The 16,088-nt window shown below is 34.9% G+C and overlaps 2 protein-coding genes across 2 annotated transcripts; both read left to right on the forward strand.

Moving 5' to 3' along the window:
* Positions 1 to 538: 538 nt before the first annotated feature.
* On the forward strand, positions 539 to 6,008 carry LOC144958223 (uncharacterized). Its single transcript, XM_078890058.1, has 3 exons — positions 539 to 591; positions 2,076 to 2,199; positions 5,861 to 6,008. The coding sequence occupies exons 1-3, from the start codon at positions 555 to 557 to the stop codon at positions 6,006 to 6,008; spliced, it is 309 nt and encodes a 102-aa protein (XP_078746184.1). The 5' UTR covers positions 539 to 554.
* Positions 6,009 to 11,390: 5,382 nt separating this feature from the next.
* LOC144958224 (uncharacterized) lies at positions 11,391 to 12,071 on the forward strand. Its single transcript, XM_078890059.1, has 2 exons — positions 11,391 to 11,542; positions 11,620 to 12,071. Exons 1-2 carry the CDS (start codon positions 11,391 to 11,393, stop codon positions 12,005 to 12,007), a joined length of 540 nt encoding a protein of 179 aa, XP_078746185.1. The 3' UTR covers positions 12,008 to 12,071.
* The last annotated feature ends 4,017 nt before the right edge of the window (positions 12,072 to 16,088 follow it).

Genomic DNA, 16,088 nt, shown 5'->3' on the forward strand with positions numbered 1-16,088 from the left:
CCAACATAAGTGCCTGCTCCACTCACTTTTCTGAATTAGTAATAATTTGTGCAACATTCGTATTGACACAGTAGTGTGATTGAAGTGTTCAACTTTAACTCTAATGATGATGGGGTGAGAATTGAAAACTTGGGTTGTTCTGATTTATTTATAGTAAATTAAATAAGTGATGGAAGCTTAAAGACTAATCATATGGCAGTCTTGTTATTTTCATTAAAGGACTTCTTTCATACAACTTAACTAGCATTTTGTTGATGTGGTTGTTTAGATGATCAGACATCTTGCAAATATTCTACTTCTACTTCTAATTTAAAATATTATTTCTTTTACTTCCATTGTCACTACCAAACCCGGTGGTTAGTAAAAAAAAAACTACTTTTTTGTACATTTATATTGGCAGTCAGTTTAGTCTGATTGCTTCAATTATTTTCAAACACACAATAGATGTAAAGACAAAGACAATGATAAGTTAGTTCATTGTTTGTATATTTTTCCTCAGGTGATGAAAGCATCTTGTCACTGCCCCGGAGGAGTGGAACCTGCATGTTGCAAGCATGCATTTGCTCTCTTGTCAGCAGTTGAGGACTACAGGTACCTACATAAATGTTACTGTCTTGAATATAAATATAAAGTGAAAAGTTTTTATTTTATCTGTTTCTGTTTACCCCAAAGAACCATAAGGACTGGAGATTTAAATGGAATACGTGAAGCAATCCTTCAGACCTAAGCAGGAGTTTATCCGGGTTTCTATAGCATGAAGCGGAAAATAACAATTGCTTGCTACCCTTTCGATTGGCCGCTAGTCAGTTGCAAAGCATTTTCCCCCAGATATAACAGTAACAGGCTCAAATACCCAATCAATGCTGGATGGAGAGGGTGGTCCTGAAAAAATCTCGACTTCACGGGGGATTGATCTAGGGTGAAGCGAGTACTCTACCAACTGAGCATGAAGCGGACAATAGCAATTGCTTGCAACCCTTTGGTTAGGACGCTAGTCAGTTGCAAAGTATTTTCCACCACATACAGAACTAGCCCTCCCCCGGAATACATCAAGTATCAAGGCAAAGATATATTTTATTTTCCTGATAATTTACCACTTAAAATGTCTTGTCGGTTCCAAGGCTTTTAAAAATAAGACCCAATTTATAAACAGACTCTCATTGTTGTCTGACAAGGTTTCGCCTTCACAGGAAGAGTTTGTTTATTTATACAGGACACTGTACCATGATCCTCTTTAATGTGTCTATATACCAAAAGAGATCATATGTGATCAAATGTTAAGGTTTTTAAATGACAAGACAAAATGATACTTTGTGTTTCCCCTTTTGCAAGTTACAAGTTTTAAAATATAATTTTAAAAACTAGAACAGTTGGAAATTGCTTTAGAGGAATTAAATAGATGTCAACACATGTACAAACACAACATGTGTCTTGTTACTAGATTTATCTTAAAAATGAAATATTAAAAAAAAATTGTCGTGCATGTTAAATCATTTGTTTTGATAAGGGTGAACCCGAAACAACAACAGTCAGTTGTCTTGTAATGTCTTTCATTGAAGCTCAATATTCCCACACATTTTTCATTTTTATCAATCTTATCCCCAAATTTCTTCACAAGGGTATAGTATATATCATGTTTTCTAACAATACAACACACATAGAGTAAAAAAAATTGTACAATCAAGACACAATCTATTCTGTTAGTTTTCAGTATTTATTTTGAATTAAATTTTGAAACTATTGTGTACTATCATGAACATATTAGAAAAGCAATTTTTTTTTATTTCAATGAATTAAAATTTACAGCAATGTCCCAGACAAATGCCAGTTGGCAGGAAGAACGAAAAAAAGAGTTACTGCATCCAATATACATTTAATTTTGAACTCCTCGGATTATGACACTACATGTATTGATTTATTTAATCAACAAATAAGGGACATTAGTTATTTACCTCCCATTAAGCTAGGCAGACATCTTAAACCCATGGTTAAAAATATTTTACGGTCAAAATTCCCCAATCACATCTTTAGGAATACTGGTTTAATTATTCACCCCATCTATCCATTTCTCGGAGGATCCCCAGATGGACGATTGTATAACACAGAAGATCCCATGCTGTTTGATATCAAGGTGGTGTTCAACCAATCCAAATTATCTCTACCTGAGATTTGTTCTAAAAGAAATGATTTCTATCTGAGGTACGAACCAAAAACAAAGATGTGTTCTCTTAAAGAAAACCATAAATATTTTTTATCAAATTCAGTGTCACCTAGTTTGCTCAAATCTTAAGAAATGTTTGTTTGCTGTATTTTACAATTTTAAACAACCTTTGCATTTGCAGATTATTGATGCTGTCCCAGGATTCTGGGATGCATAAAAAATGGACAAACTAAAAACCTTTTACTTCAATCATTGTTTACCAACTGGCTCAGAAAAATGTGTAGGGAGGAGTTTTATCGAAGTATAAAATTAATTGAAAAACGACATTCAATGTTATTCTTGTTGTGTTTTTTCCCCTTTATCATTATTATAAAGAGGAATCAATTCAAATTCGAAGTTAGTTAGAGACATAAAGCTGATGTGCCGCACTTATTCCTTGAACCATAACGTTCAACACACAGTTATAATCAGTTGGTACCCTCTGGATATGGCACTAATCTATTGCAAAGTACTTCCTACCAGATCTAGCAGAACCAGTTACCTAGTTACTAAAGGGGAGAAAGAAAAAAGAATATTGACTGCAGTTAGGATCTATATTATTATAATATTTGTTCAGGTGCTAAATCAATTGAGCTATCAAGAATTATAACACTGTTAAGGATTGATTGGAATAAAACCCAGTGGAGCTATTTTATTAAGAAAATTTTCAAATAATTTTGAATTTTAGCTTATCCACTAACAGACCATTTGTGTACTGTAAAATGTGGTGACTAAAGCCAATTGTTTGCAATAAATTAATTTTATTTTATGGAAGGCGTATGGCAATTTATAGGCTTAGTACACAGAATTTCAAACTTATACTTACATATAGTCAAAGTGTCAATTTTTCAATGCATTTTCAAAAATGAACTTCGTAAAAATAAAGGAAATAATAACACTAGTGAATTTAGACACCCCTACTGTTTATGGTAACAAATTAGTAATGTGTAGGGTATACTTCTGCGCAGTACAAATTATCATATACACGATTTTTTAATTTTATACTTTAACCATAGTTTTCGAACTGACAGGCGGAGTGTTAGTAAAATTTCATAGGACGAAATAAATCTGATCAATATGTTTTAAAGCAAGAGAAATCACCCCATCTAAAATTCTAAAACATTTTATACTTGCTATTGCCCTTTCAACATGTACTCGGTGTGATGAAATGTTTTTATTGCTAGATCTTTCAGTCACAGGAAATTGCACCTTGTCTTTAAGAAAAGTTGGTGTTATTAAAGTGTTGTCTTTCTTAGCAAACTCTGATTCTAGTGATGTAAAACCCCTATCTGCAAGAACCATATCACCCCTATCAAGTTTATCCGCTCCTCAAAGTTAACTCCTTATCAGCAATATTGCCAAACCAAAGATCTGAAATAAAGGAAATAGCTCCACTGGGTGTGATTCCAATCAATGCCTTGACAGTGTTATAATTCTTATAAATACTAAAACTGGCTTGCTAAGCAGTTGGATTGCCAGGTTTTGGTATATAAAATTATGTTGCATCTATAATGACCCTGCATGAAAGAAATGACTGGGAAAAAATAGGTGGCATATATGCCTTAACTTGTTCAACAGATGGCCAGATATTAACTCCCTTTGCTTTAGTAAACATTATTAATATGCATCTGTTAAAAAGCTGATTTACACTACACAATGTCAATTTAAACAAAATAGCTAGAATTCTATTTGTCAAATTGTGGCGTAATTTTAATAAAATTTTTAAAAAGCTGACTTGCTTTAGAAAAAAAAAATGTTCTGTGTTCCAGACATTCTTCTAATTTGAAAAAAATAAAAATACCTTGAAAACACGTTGTGTCAAAACCAGTAAGGTCTTTCAACTGATCACCTGTCATTACATTGACAGTAAATGGCCGCATTGGCAAAGCTGCTTGCAATTTTTCAAGCAAATCAGTAGGCACTGATGATGTCTTAATCAGTTGAGCGATTTGGTCCCTGGTCATGTCGGTCTGTACTCCAGTGGACACTTTAACGGGAGTATGATCCTTTGGCTCTTCTGGCATTGAATCTGGGACAGAGGCTCTGAAAATGGAAAAAAAAATTGCATTCTTTATTCTGTGCCTAGAAATTTGATTCTATGCAAACAGACCTGGTCTCTAGTCTGTATGTTTTATAAGGGGATCATTTGTCAGACCACCAATGATAAAGATAACTCAAACTGGATCTTGTTGCAGGCACTGATAAACCTGTATCTTTTTATATTGCCATCATCTTTTATCAGTCATGGATGATTATATGGGGGTCCTGATATCTACATTGGTAGAGCACTTGCCTCACAGGCAAATGGACAGGGATCCATTCTGAGTTAATCGAGATATTTTTCCTAACTTTCTTGACCATCAAGCAGTGATTGGATAGCTGGGTCTGTTAGTTCTGATGGAAAGTACTTTGCCAGAAACTGGAGTCCTATCCTGAGGGTAGAAAGCAATCGCTATTATGCACTTAACCATGATGGAACATTGCAGCACGCCAGTAAGGTCATTGCTTCACACTAAGACCGAAGCCCCATCGCATCGTCTGGATTTGAGCAAGTCACCTCTCTCAAGATGACTATGCTGCGCAACACTGCGGCTTCCACATGGGTTATTACTCTCTCCCATGGAATACACTACACCCTACAGAAATTCCCCACTGGGGGTGAATAAAGTAAATGTTATTCTATCTGTTATGAAATCTGTGCATCATCATGCCTGTCTTTAAAAAGCATTTATGAATAATTTCTCTCGAATAAATACCAAAAGTTTTAGACAGACTTAACCAAAAAATAGGGGATGGGGAGTGAAGGGAGATATTCCTTATTATAAAACTAAAAATCCAGGCGTCAGCAACTGTGCAGTGCTGCATTGTGAGAAATTGAGATTAAATTTCTTGCTCAAGGGAAATATTAAGATGCCAACTGTGGGACTTGCACCTTTTAAGTCAGGGATAGGAGGGGGGGGGGTGCAAATAAAAAAATATTATCTACATGTACTAGGCCATATAGTCCTAAGAGTAACTATACAGAAAAATTCACATAATATGAGACGTTACTATAACTTCCATTGAAATAGTAAAGATGTCTCACAAATGTCAGGGGGCTATCAACAAGCCAACTTACCCAAATTTGTAAGATATGCGCTTCCTCTCCGGACAATTTTTAGTAAAACTGAACTTCTTGATCATCCGCATACCTAGAAGAAGAAAAAATATACCTACATAATAAAAGAATTCAACAAGCCACTCGTCTGGATATTTCAAGAACAAAACAAGACACACAAAAATTAATGATTCTTTCGGTAAACATCATTTTTCTCTTTTCACTTTTCACGTTGACTTTAGAGTCTTGACTCCCGGTCGGTTGGTCTAAGTCTAATCAAATTCAACATTGTAGTTGAAGTAAGTAGAACAATCTTAGAGACTTAGAGAATACTTTATTTGAGCCGTTCATTTATAAGTACAGATTAAGACAAGTAGATACAATATTTATCTCTTATTTACACGTTTAATATTTTGTCACAGCCGAGGTTGACATTGACAGTAGATGTTTTTACTGTTGTTATTTTTCTAACTAATACGAACAAGAAAACAAGAGAAGATACATTTTTTACCGATGCTGTCAAATCAAATAATTTCATTTCATCTTTCCAACTTAACTAGCAGCATTTCAAAGATGGTGAGCCGACTAAAAGATTCCCCGATCTTGAACTTGCTCAGTCAAGTTATCGGTTGGAACTTAATATCCAAAGCCAAGAACAAAATTAACACCAAGCAAACGTCGGCTTCAACCTCTGAGGGTGAGGGATTCTGATCAGGGAATTGTATCAGAGTGAGTTTTTGACCGTTATCACTTCTATAATCATGTGGCTGTGGCTGTTTACATTCTCCATGTGTTTTCTTGTTAATAATGACATTTGCTTCCTGAATTCAACAAATCAGATAGCAGTAGCAGGTTCAGGTAAATGAGTTGAACCCTGCTTTACTCATTGAAATTATCCAAGGTGATAGTGAGTGTTGATCAATATGTCTGACTTTGATCAGGTTGAACAAAAAAATTTCCACGACCCCCAAAAATGAGAAAAAGAAAAAAAAAAGTCTTTATTTCAGAGCCATGGGATCAATATAGCCAGATTTTATTACTCTAGTTTTTACAGTGCATGTCATCCTTCTGGTCGGGTGCTGCTAGTGTATCACAAAGTACTTTCCTCAAGACTCAAGGCCTAACAGACCAGCCACCACAGTTTTAACAAGAGACATGGGTCCAAAATCGAACCAGTTCCCTTTGCATGTAAAGCGAGTGCTTTACCAACTGAGCTATTGGAACCACATAATTATATATGTAAAAAAAAGCACATAACAGATTATTTTTAATGTGTAACGGATTGTGAGGCTATATTATCATTGATGTATGCTATGTTCTCAAACTCAACGGTTTATTTGGAGTAAAATCATTTCTTTTCTTTTTTTGTTTTTTTTTAGGGTTTAACGGCGCTTGCAACACATTTAGGTTATATCAGCGCCAGTAACAAGGAAGAAAATGGGATAGTAAAAAGTTCTAGAATTACAATTAAAGCACCCAAGAAAAAAGTAAGACAAAGGGGAACTGAGAACAAATAGGGATCAGATGTAGGTTCCATCAATGTACTTAGTTTGACATCACCAATAAGTCTCATCTGGACACAAGCACGGTCCCCACTAAGAGGAACACACACAATTGTTTACAATATAAATTCAAAATATCTAATATAATAATACGTAACAGAGAGATGATTTACAAGGAAAAAAAATCATCTCCCAAAACAATAACTGTGCATTTGACTGTTTCCCTCCCAGCCAGGATAAAACCAAGTATGTATGTAATCTCATTCCAAGACAAAGACAGAATGCAAGTTGGAAAACAGATATAGGGGGATAGAGGTAGAAGAAACAATATGTACCTCCCTGCCCACTATGGAAGGTCAGGAACCCCACCCAAGGAGTAAATTTAGCATTTATTTGCTTATTGTCTTAGGTATAGATTTGAGATCTCGGGGTATGACATTCTGACTTGTTTGAGTCCATCTGTGACTGTGAGTGCAATAAGTTGGGTCCTTGGAAAAAGCTCTTTACTTACTTTTTCTTATCATAAAAAACCTTAATCTTTTATGAACAGCAATCTCCACTAAACATGCCAAGACGCTTTACAAGGGGTCAACAGCAATACTTAACATGTAGGATGAGACACGACACTTAGGCAATATTACACTTTTTTTTGACAGTGACAACGCTGTTAATGACCAGTCACTCATACAAGGTGAGAAAATGTGAGTAAAGAGCCTTTCCCAAGGGCTCAACTTTACACCACTCGGGATGCAAACCCAGACCTTTTGATCCAAAGACGAATGTCATACCTTCAAACCCCATAACCACACTTATAAAACTACCTGGATAGTAATCGTAAAAGATAGTAATAGCGCCTTATTGTCGTCTTGTCTGATCTACATACTCAATGTACCCCCACCTGGTGGAGAATGTCTTACCACAAGACCATAACGTGCATAAACACATCAATGTCAGAAACGTTTACATTTTGTTTTTTTTTCAGAAAGAGTCATGAAAGAACACTTAATTCTAAAGCAACCAATCCCGAAAATGGGTCAGCACCAGAACCTATGGATAATGAAGTGGTCAGCAGTGAAGACAAGAAAATGAACTAAGGGTTGTTCCAAATTTAGGTATGACTTTAATAATACATAAAAGAAATGACAAATTGTATAATTTTTACTATGTGGAAAGAGCACAGTGAGCTTGTTGAACAGTTGAGCGTTCAACAGGGATGCCACTTTTCCGGTTTCAGCCGGAAATCCGTTTTTTTTACCACCTGCCGGTTTTAATCCGGAACCTCCGGTTTTTGTCCGTCGTCAATATTAAAAAAAAAGATTTTAAAAAATATTTTTTTTTTCAAGAAGAAGAAAAAAATCGTGATCGAGATTTGAAATTTGAGCCGGAACTTTTTCGCCGGGTGAATAATTTGGGCTGTCACCGCTGGTCGAATAGTTGGGGAACTAAATGGTAGTTTATCTCCGCCCATCCCCATCACTATTCCTCCTTTTAAAAAAAGAAAAATTGATAAATAAACAGTTAGTTTGAGAATTTCTCAGAAATTTTCCGCTGAACCACAAAATCACCATTGTGTCTTATGTCATATTTTGACACCTGTGCAATAGTCTCGTGAAATTTAGTGACGGTACCGTTTTTATGACGTCGGGCCAGACTGAATGGCACCAGATGTCACAATTGACAAAGACGACCAGTGGTGTTCTTTGATTAGCTTGTTGATGATTGAAGGGGAAGGGGAGGGACAAATCTCTCTCTCTCTCTCTCTCTCTCTCTCTCTCTCTCTCTCTCTCTCTCTCTCTCTCTCTCTTCCTCTTTTCCTTTGCCTTTCTTTCCATTTCTCTTTTCTTCTTTTTTTTTTGATATAAAATTCCTAAGATCAATTCATAAATTATTCCGGTAGAGAAGTCTCCTTCCCCCCCCCCCCCCCCCCACTCTCTCTCTCTCTCTCTCTCTCTCTCTGTCTCTATTTCTTTCGCAACCATCCGTTAAATCATCTGGTTATACAGAGATAATACATTAGCCTAGAATAAAGCAATGGTGATTGGCTTAGTTTATTCTTCTTTCTTTTTACCTTTTGACTATAGCTTTAAATTTGTGAGATTCTTGGGTTGTATTTATAAGCTGAATAACCACTAGGTTTCGGTACAAAATAAAAGATATTTTAGCCTGCTTTATAAAGTAAAAATCAAAACAAAAAAACTCTTTCTGGCCTTTTATTTGAATAACATTGTAGGCCTTTAAAATGTGGAAAGGACAATTCATTAAATGTTTACAAAAAGTAAATTTATGTTTAATGATAAGAATGGATTCATACTAGTAATAGTAATATATTACATAATACCAATAAAAAACTATGTTCCTGTTATTTTTACACTTTGCTTGCGTTTGACCGATGGACGGAGACACTTTCCTCCTTTTTGACAAATTGCTATTATTATCACTGAATAAAAAAAACACTCACCAAAACCACTACATCATCTGTACCACCACTACTATTACAACCACCACCACATCATCATCCCTACCAACACTACTACTACAAATAACACCACATCATCCCTACCACCAGTACTACTACAACTACCACCACATCGTCATTCCTACCACAACTATTACAACCACCACCACACAATTATCTCTAAAAGACCACCACTACTACAACCACCACCACATCATCATCCATAGAACCACTACTACTACAACCAAAATCAGATCATCATCTCTAAGACCACTACTACTACTACTACTACTACTACTACTACTACTACTACTACTACTACTACTACTACTACTACTACTACTACTACTACTACTACAATCACCACCACATCATCATCCCTACCACCACTACAACCACCATCAGATCATCATATCTAAGACCACTACTACTACTACTACTACTACTACTACTACTACTACTACTACTACTACTACTACTACTACTACTACTACTACTACTACTACTACTACTACAATCACCACCACATCATCATCCCTACCACTATTACCACATCATCCCTACTACAACCATCAAATGTAATTACAATTTCAACTTTTGAAATTCTCCGAGTCGTATCAGAAATTGCTGGAGTCGTATCAGAAATTGCTGCAAGACAAATTTTGAATCCCTTCTCAATGAATTTGAGTAAAGTTCAAATTTATAGGTTATGGTTGCATGGGTGGGTCATGATCTTCACAATGAAAAATTTTCTCCTTTTATGTGACCAGTCATTCTCACCCCTGATAGCTATTGATATTAATTTGTCTATATTTTGTTTTCAGCACCTTATTTTATCAATTTGAAAACTGTTAACTCTCCTTTCTTTTGTGTGTTATTTGCTCTCAATTGCAATAATAAGTACTGAAACAATATTCCAAATTTGATATTTTTCAAATCCCTACAAAGCCCTTGACGTTGATTTGTATCTCGTCAGCGCAAGTTTTCAGGCTTTTTTTTAATTTGCTTGGTGGCATCCCTGGTTCAAGATTTTGGGCATCTGAAGTGCTGGTAGATACATCCTGCTACTCATGACTATATTTCACCACGCTTTCTGGAGGGTGAAAATTTATCGGACTTGGAAGTGCCAAATCCCAGCAACTGATAGAAGTTTCAGATGGCACAGTCTTCTCACCAATTAGAGGAGCCTAGGAAATAAAAAAGAAAGCCTGAAAAGAATGAGAATATTTTATTTTAAATCAATGATTTTATGAATATGTGATAAATTTATTTTAACCGCCTGAAATAAACCAGAAAACATAGATTGTCTGAAGTCAAACAACTTGCTGTGTTGAGCAATTTCTATCAATTTCTATTTAAAATACTTTACTCCGGCGCATTAGAATGGAAACATAAACGTTTTCTCCAATTCCCTTCCTCTTGACTTGCAACTACCTTTTATAAAAAGGCAAAGATGTACAGGTGTCAGAGTCTTAATCTGCTTATCCAAAATGTCAGGTATTAGATATGCAGGCTACCCAGTCCCTGTGTAGCTGGACATGGCAAGGTCTGGATTTAAAATAAAACACCGTTCATACATACAATACCTATGACAGAGAAAAAAACAAACTTCTAACTGGAGAGTACTGCAATTCCAGACATTGTACGTGGGTACAAGTAAAAGTGGGTGGTCTCAATACATTCAATATTCTTACCCAGATTAATTACAGTTTGTTGATTTAGTCTCTTCTGGATAACTAATTGCAAAAATAATTTCATTTTATTTCAGATTTTAGCATGACACTGTTAGCAGTGGTTGCAGAGAACTTATCACTGAAAGAAGAAGTCTTTTTGCTTAAGCAACAACTGAAGGAGTCTAAGAGACTTCACGCCCAAGAATTATTAAAAGGAGAGGAGCTTAAGAGGCTGCTGTTGTTACCCCCCCCCCAAAAAAAACCCAAAATAAACAAACAAACAAAAATAAAAACGGATGCAGATATATTCAGTCACTCACGTCTGACCATTGAACACCTCACCATCACGGACCGAAAGAAGCTGTGAAGAGCTACACTGGTTTCGTGTATGAAAATTTTGTAAAAAATATTCACCTTTCTCGTACCAAACAATACAGAATTGTAATTTACCATATCAACAGAAATGAAAGCAACACATTGCTTGCCCATTATAGATCAATTGTTATTTGTTATGATGAAATTGCGCCAAAATTACACTTTCTTGCGTCTTGCCAATTTATTTAAAATATCAAGATATGATGCAGGATGTCTATTTAGGGCATGGATCAATTACTTGTATTTCAGTAACATGCCACAAAAACTTTTTCTTGATGGTACAAAAATAAAGACAAACAGACCAAGGCCTAAAAAAGTCAGTCTATTGTCTTCAGACTGTACGTTGAATGCTCTTGTGGGAGTGGAGCCTTCTGGGGCATTTACTTTTTTATGTTGTTTTTGCGCTCCATCTCTGACAAGGATATTACAACTAGGAGTGGTATGCTAATTCTATTGCAGAAATTGATTAAAACCAATATGGTCAAACTGGGAGATGGGGTAATGGTGGACAAGGGTTTCACAATTAAAAGCGAGGTTGAGAATTTGGGGCTTAGACTCTGGACTACCTCATTTGTCTCTGGAGGTACCCATATGACAGCATCAGAGGTCTCTAAGACAAAAATAAATTCCAGACACATAATTATCATTGAAAACACAATAGGAAGTCACTGGACAATATATAAGAAGATTGCATTATATTTTTAAAATTATGAAGCCTATTAACATCTGTTCATCCAATATAAACGACTTTTCACTAGTTGTGTATTAAAATTTCAGAGAGGTATATTAAGAAATCTACAGTTTATGACTATATTTCTTTGAAATAAATTTATTGTTTTTCCTATTTTTATTTCTCTTGTTTTCTTGATATAAAAATACTTTTATTACAAATGAATTGTTCCAAAATGACCAAGAAAGGAATTAAAAGCAAGTTGTTTACCATGATTTGGATTGATATTATTATCTTTATCGGATACAATCTCATCTAAATCATAAATCGCAGACTGATCGTCTTCCAAAGCAGCAAAGATCCCAAGGTCCGTCGAGGTGGTTTTAGTTTTTGTAGCCATGTTGTCCACACTATGGTGACAGGATAGCTGGGTCTCATAGATATGATGGAAAGCATCCCTACAAATCGTTAGTAAGCAATCAATATTTTTGTTTAATGCTTCGGAAACTGAAGTGAATCCCAGCTATATATGCATGATCCTTACAAACAAAATTTAGAATCTTGCAAACCAACCAATTTGCCCCAGTTTGGTGGGTTTTATGGCCTCCCATGGTGGGCAGAGGGGTCACTTACTGTGTTTTCTATCCCCCAAATCTGTTTTCCCTTTACATGTCGCTCTTTGTCTTTGTTTTAGATTAAAGTTGCTTATATTCCCCCCCTCGTCCTGGCAGGGAGACAATTAAATGTATAAAACCTTTGTAGATGCTATCTCTCCCTATATATCATCTCTCTGTTATGGAATTTTATAGTTATTAGTTTTGTATATATGTCAACATTTGAGCATATTCTTTATTGCAGTAACATTTGCTTGAGTGGGACTTTTAACAATGCCAACCATATCCTTTTGTCTTGCTTTTTCCATGATGCTTTCAATTTCAGATCTCTAACTTCTCCCCCTATCATCTGGCACTCAAATGATTTAATAGTGTAGCAAGCACTGTAAATCCCCTAAAATCAAACAATCTACCCTTGTAACAGTGCAGATTTTTTTGTTCCAGTGAGCGGGTGGTTGGATGGGAGCATCACCCTTGAATCATATACCTATGATGTTCGCAATGGTGTACGATCCGATAGTGATGTCGTTTCTTCTTCTCTTTACTAGCCTATCCTGCTTCTTTGGTTTGTGATTGTATTTTTGACAGGGGATATTTTTTTTTTCTGTAAATCTTCTGCCTGTTTGTTCTTGGTTATTTATAATTTAGCTTATGATATCTTTAGGTTATGATTTTGATTTACATTTGTACTATTTTTGTTGGATTGCTTGTTTTTTTGTTTCAGCGGTCTCTCATATAACCTCAATTGTGTTGGAAGAGACCGAAAGCAACAAACAAACAAACAAACAAATTGTTCCAGTGATTTGAATGCATTTTATTACCTGCTGTTCTCAATAACTGCCATGACTGGTCACAGCTTTACATTCCTACGGGGTTAGGCAATAACCATGGAGGTAATGGGCTCGGGATCAGTTCTTGGGTCACGAGGTTAACTCCATTGTTGTGGAAGGCTTGTGCAGCTTGGATCTGTAGGTTATATCTTGTAATCCAGCTTGCAGCCAATTCTTCAGTGTAAGGATTACTGCAACAACATGGGAACATTCACCAGATATGCTGCAAGTAAAATTTAAAAACAAATGAAAACAACACTTGTATGTAAAACCTGCTCGGAATGAAAATTATATCACATATTTAGATGATGAGTCATATTATTCTTAAAATTTTGTATAGGATGGCTAACCCCCTTTTTAAGTTGAATTAAAAAATATTATGCCAAATCAAGCTAATGGATCACACTTGACAAAAGGTATTCGAGTTAAAATGCATTCCAGATCTAAAATTTAGATAATCACTCTACAATATATCAATAAACTACACTCACTCTAGATAATCACTCTACAATAAATCAATAAACTACACTCACTCTAGATAATCCCTCTACAATAAATCAATATACTACACTCACTCTAGATAATCACTCTACAATAAATCAATAAACTACACCCACTCTAGATAATCACTCTACAATAAATCAATAAACTACACTCACTCTAGATAATCACTCTACAATAAATCAATAAACTACACTCACTCTAGATAATCCCACTACAATAAATCAATAAACTACACTCACTTTACAATAAATCAATAAACTAGAACTCACTCTAGATAATCCCTCTACAATAAATCAATAAACTACACTCACTCTAGATAATCCCTCTACAATAAATCAATAAACTAGAACTCACTCTAGATAATCCCTCTACAATAAATCAATAAACTACACTCACTCTAGATAATCCCTCTACAATAAATCAATAAACTAGAACTCACTCTAGATAATCCCTCTACAATAAATCAATAAACTAGAACTCACTCTAGATAATCCCTCTACAATAAATCAATAAACTACACTCACTCTAGATAATCCCTCTACAATAAATCAATAAACTAGAACTCACTCTAGATAATCCCTCTACAATAAATCAATAAACTACACTCACTCTAGATAATCCCTCTACAATAAATCAATAAACTAGAACTCACTCTAGATAATCCCTCTACAATAAATCAATAAACTAGAACTCACTCTAGATAATCCCTCTACAATAAATCAATAAACTACACTCACTCTAGATAATCACTCTACAATAAATCAATAAACCTCACTCTAGATAATCACTCTACAATAAATCAATAAACTACACCCACTCTAGATAATCCCTCTACAATAAATCAATAAACTACACTCACTCTAGATAATCCCTCTACAATAAATCAATAAACTACACTCACTCTAGATAATCCCTCTACAATAAATCAATAAACTACACTCACTCTAGATAATCCCTCTACAATAAATCAATAAACTACACCCACTCTAGATAATCCCTCTACAATTAATCAATAAACTACACTCACTCTAGATAATCCCTCTACAATAAATCAATAAACTACACTCACTTTACAATAAATCAATAAATTACACCCACTCGAGATAATCACTCTACAATAAATCAATAAACTAGAACTCACTCTAGATAATCCCTCTACAATAAATCAATAAACTACACTCACTCTAGATAATCCCTCTACAATAAATCAATAAACTAGAACTCACTCTAGATAATCCCTCTACAATAAATCAATAAACTACACTCACTCTAGATAATCCCTCTACAATAAATCAATAAACTAGAACTCACTCTCCGCAATTAAAAATTAATCGAATCCAAGTCTCATATTTTTCATGTCGCTATGTGGTCTAGTGGTATGACACTCGCTTTTGGATTGGAAGGTCCTGGGTTCGAGCCTCACTCGGTGCATTGTTGAGTCCTTGGAAAAGGCTTTTTATTCACATTCTCTCACCGTACTCAGTTGTAAAATGAATACCTGACCGTTAACAGGGTTGTCTCTGTCCGAAACAAAAAATGTAATATTGCCTTACAGGCGTCATGACCCGTCCTAAATGTGAATTGTTGCTGTTGGCTTAGAACCCATTGTAAAGCGCTTTGAGCACGTTAAGTGGATGCTGCGCTAATATTTTTAAATTTTTTGTTGTCAATATTCAATTCTTTGCATCTATAAACGCACTCCCAACATATCGTTCTCAGGCAGTGAGTAACACATATTACTATTTTATTTTCCTGCATAGCTCAGCTGAGTTAGTAATTGATTCCCTTGAAATGACATGACTAATAACTCCAAATAAAGAATCATATTTTATCTGAAGGCCCAGTCCACAAATTTTATGTTTGCGTTTTGTAAATAAATATATATATATATATATATATATATATATATATATATATATATATATATATATATATATATATATATATATATATAATAAGCACTTTTCCGCCGAAGATTTTTAAAAATTTCAGTTCTTAATCTTATTAAAGTTCTCTGTACCTAATCCCTGAAATAATTAATTCGGAAAGACTAAAATGATATTTATTTCGGGCAAACTGCCAAGATAAGCAATTGAAAAATTATAGTGGAACGAACTTTAGAGAAAACCAAAACTCCTCCACTGGTCATCAAATCATAGATGCCAATA

Source organism: Berghia stephanieae, chromosome 12 (assembly GCF_034508935.2).
Source record: "Berghia stephanieae isolate SIO BIC M18660-M18661 chromosome 12, UCSD_Bste_1.3, whole genome shotgun sequence".
Classification (NCBI taxonomy): Eukaryota; Metazoa; Mollusca; class Gastropoda; order Nudibranchia; family Aeolidiidae; genus Berghia; species Berghia stephanieae.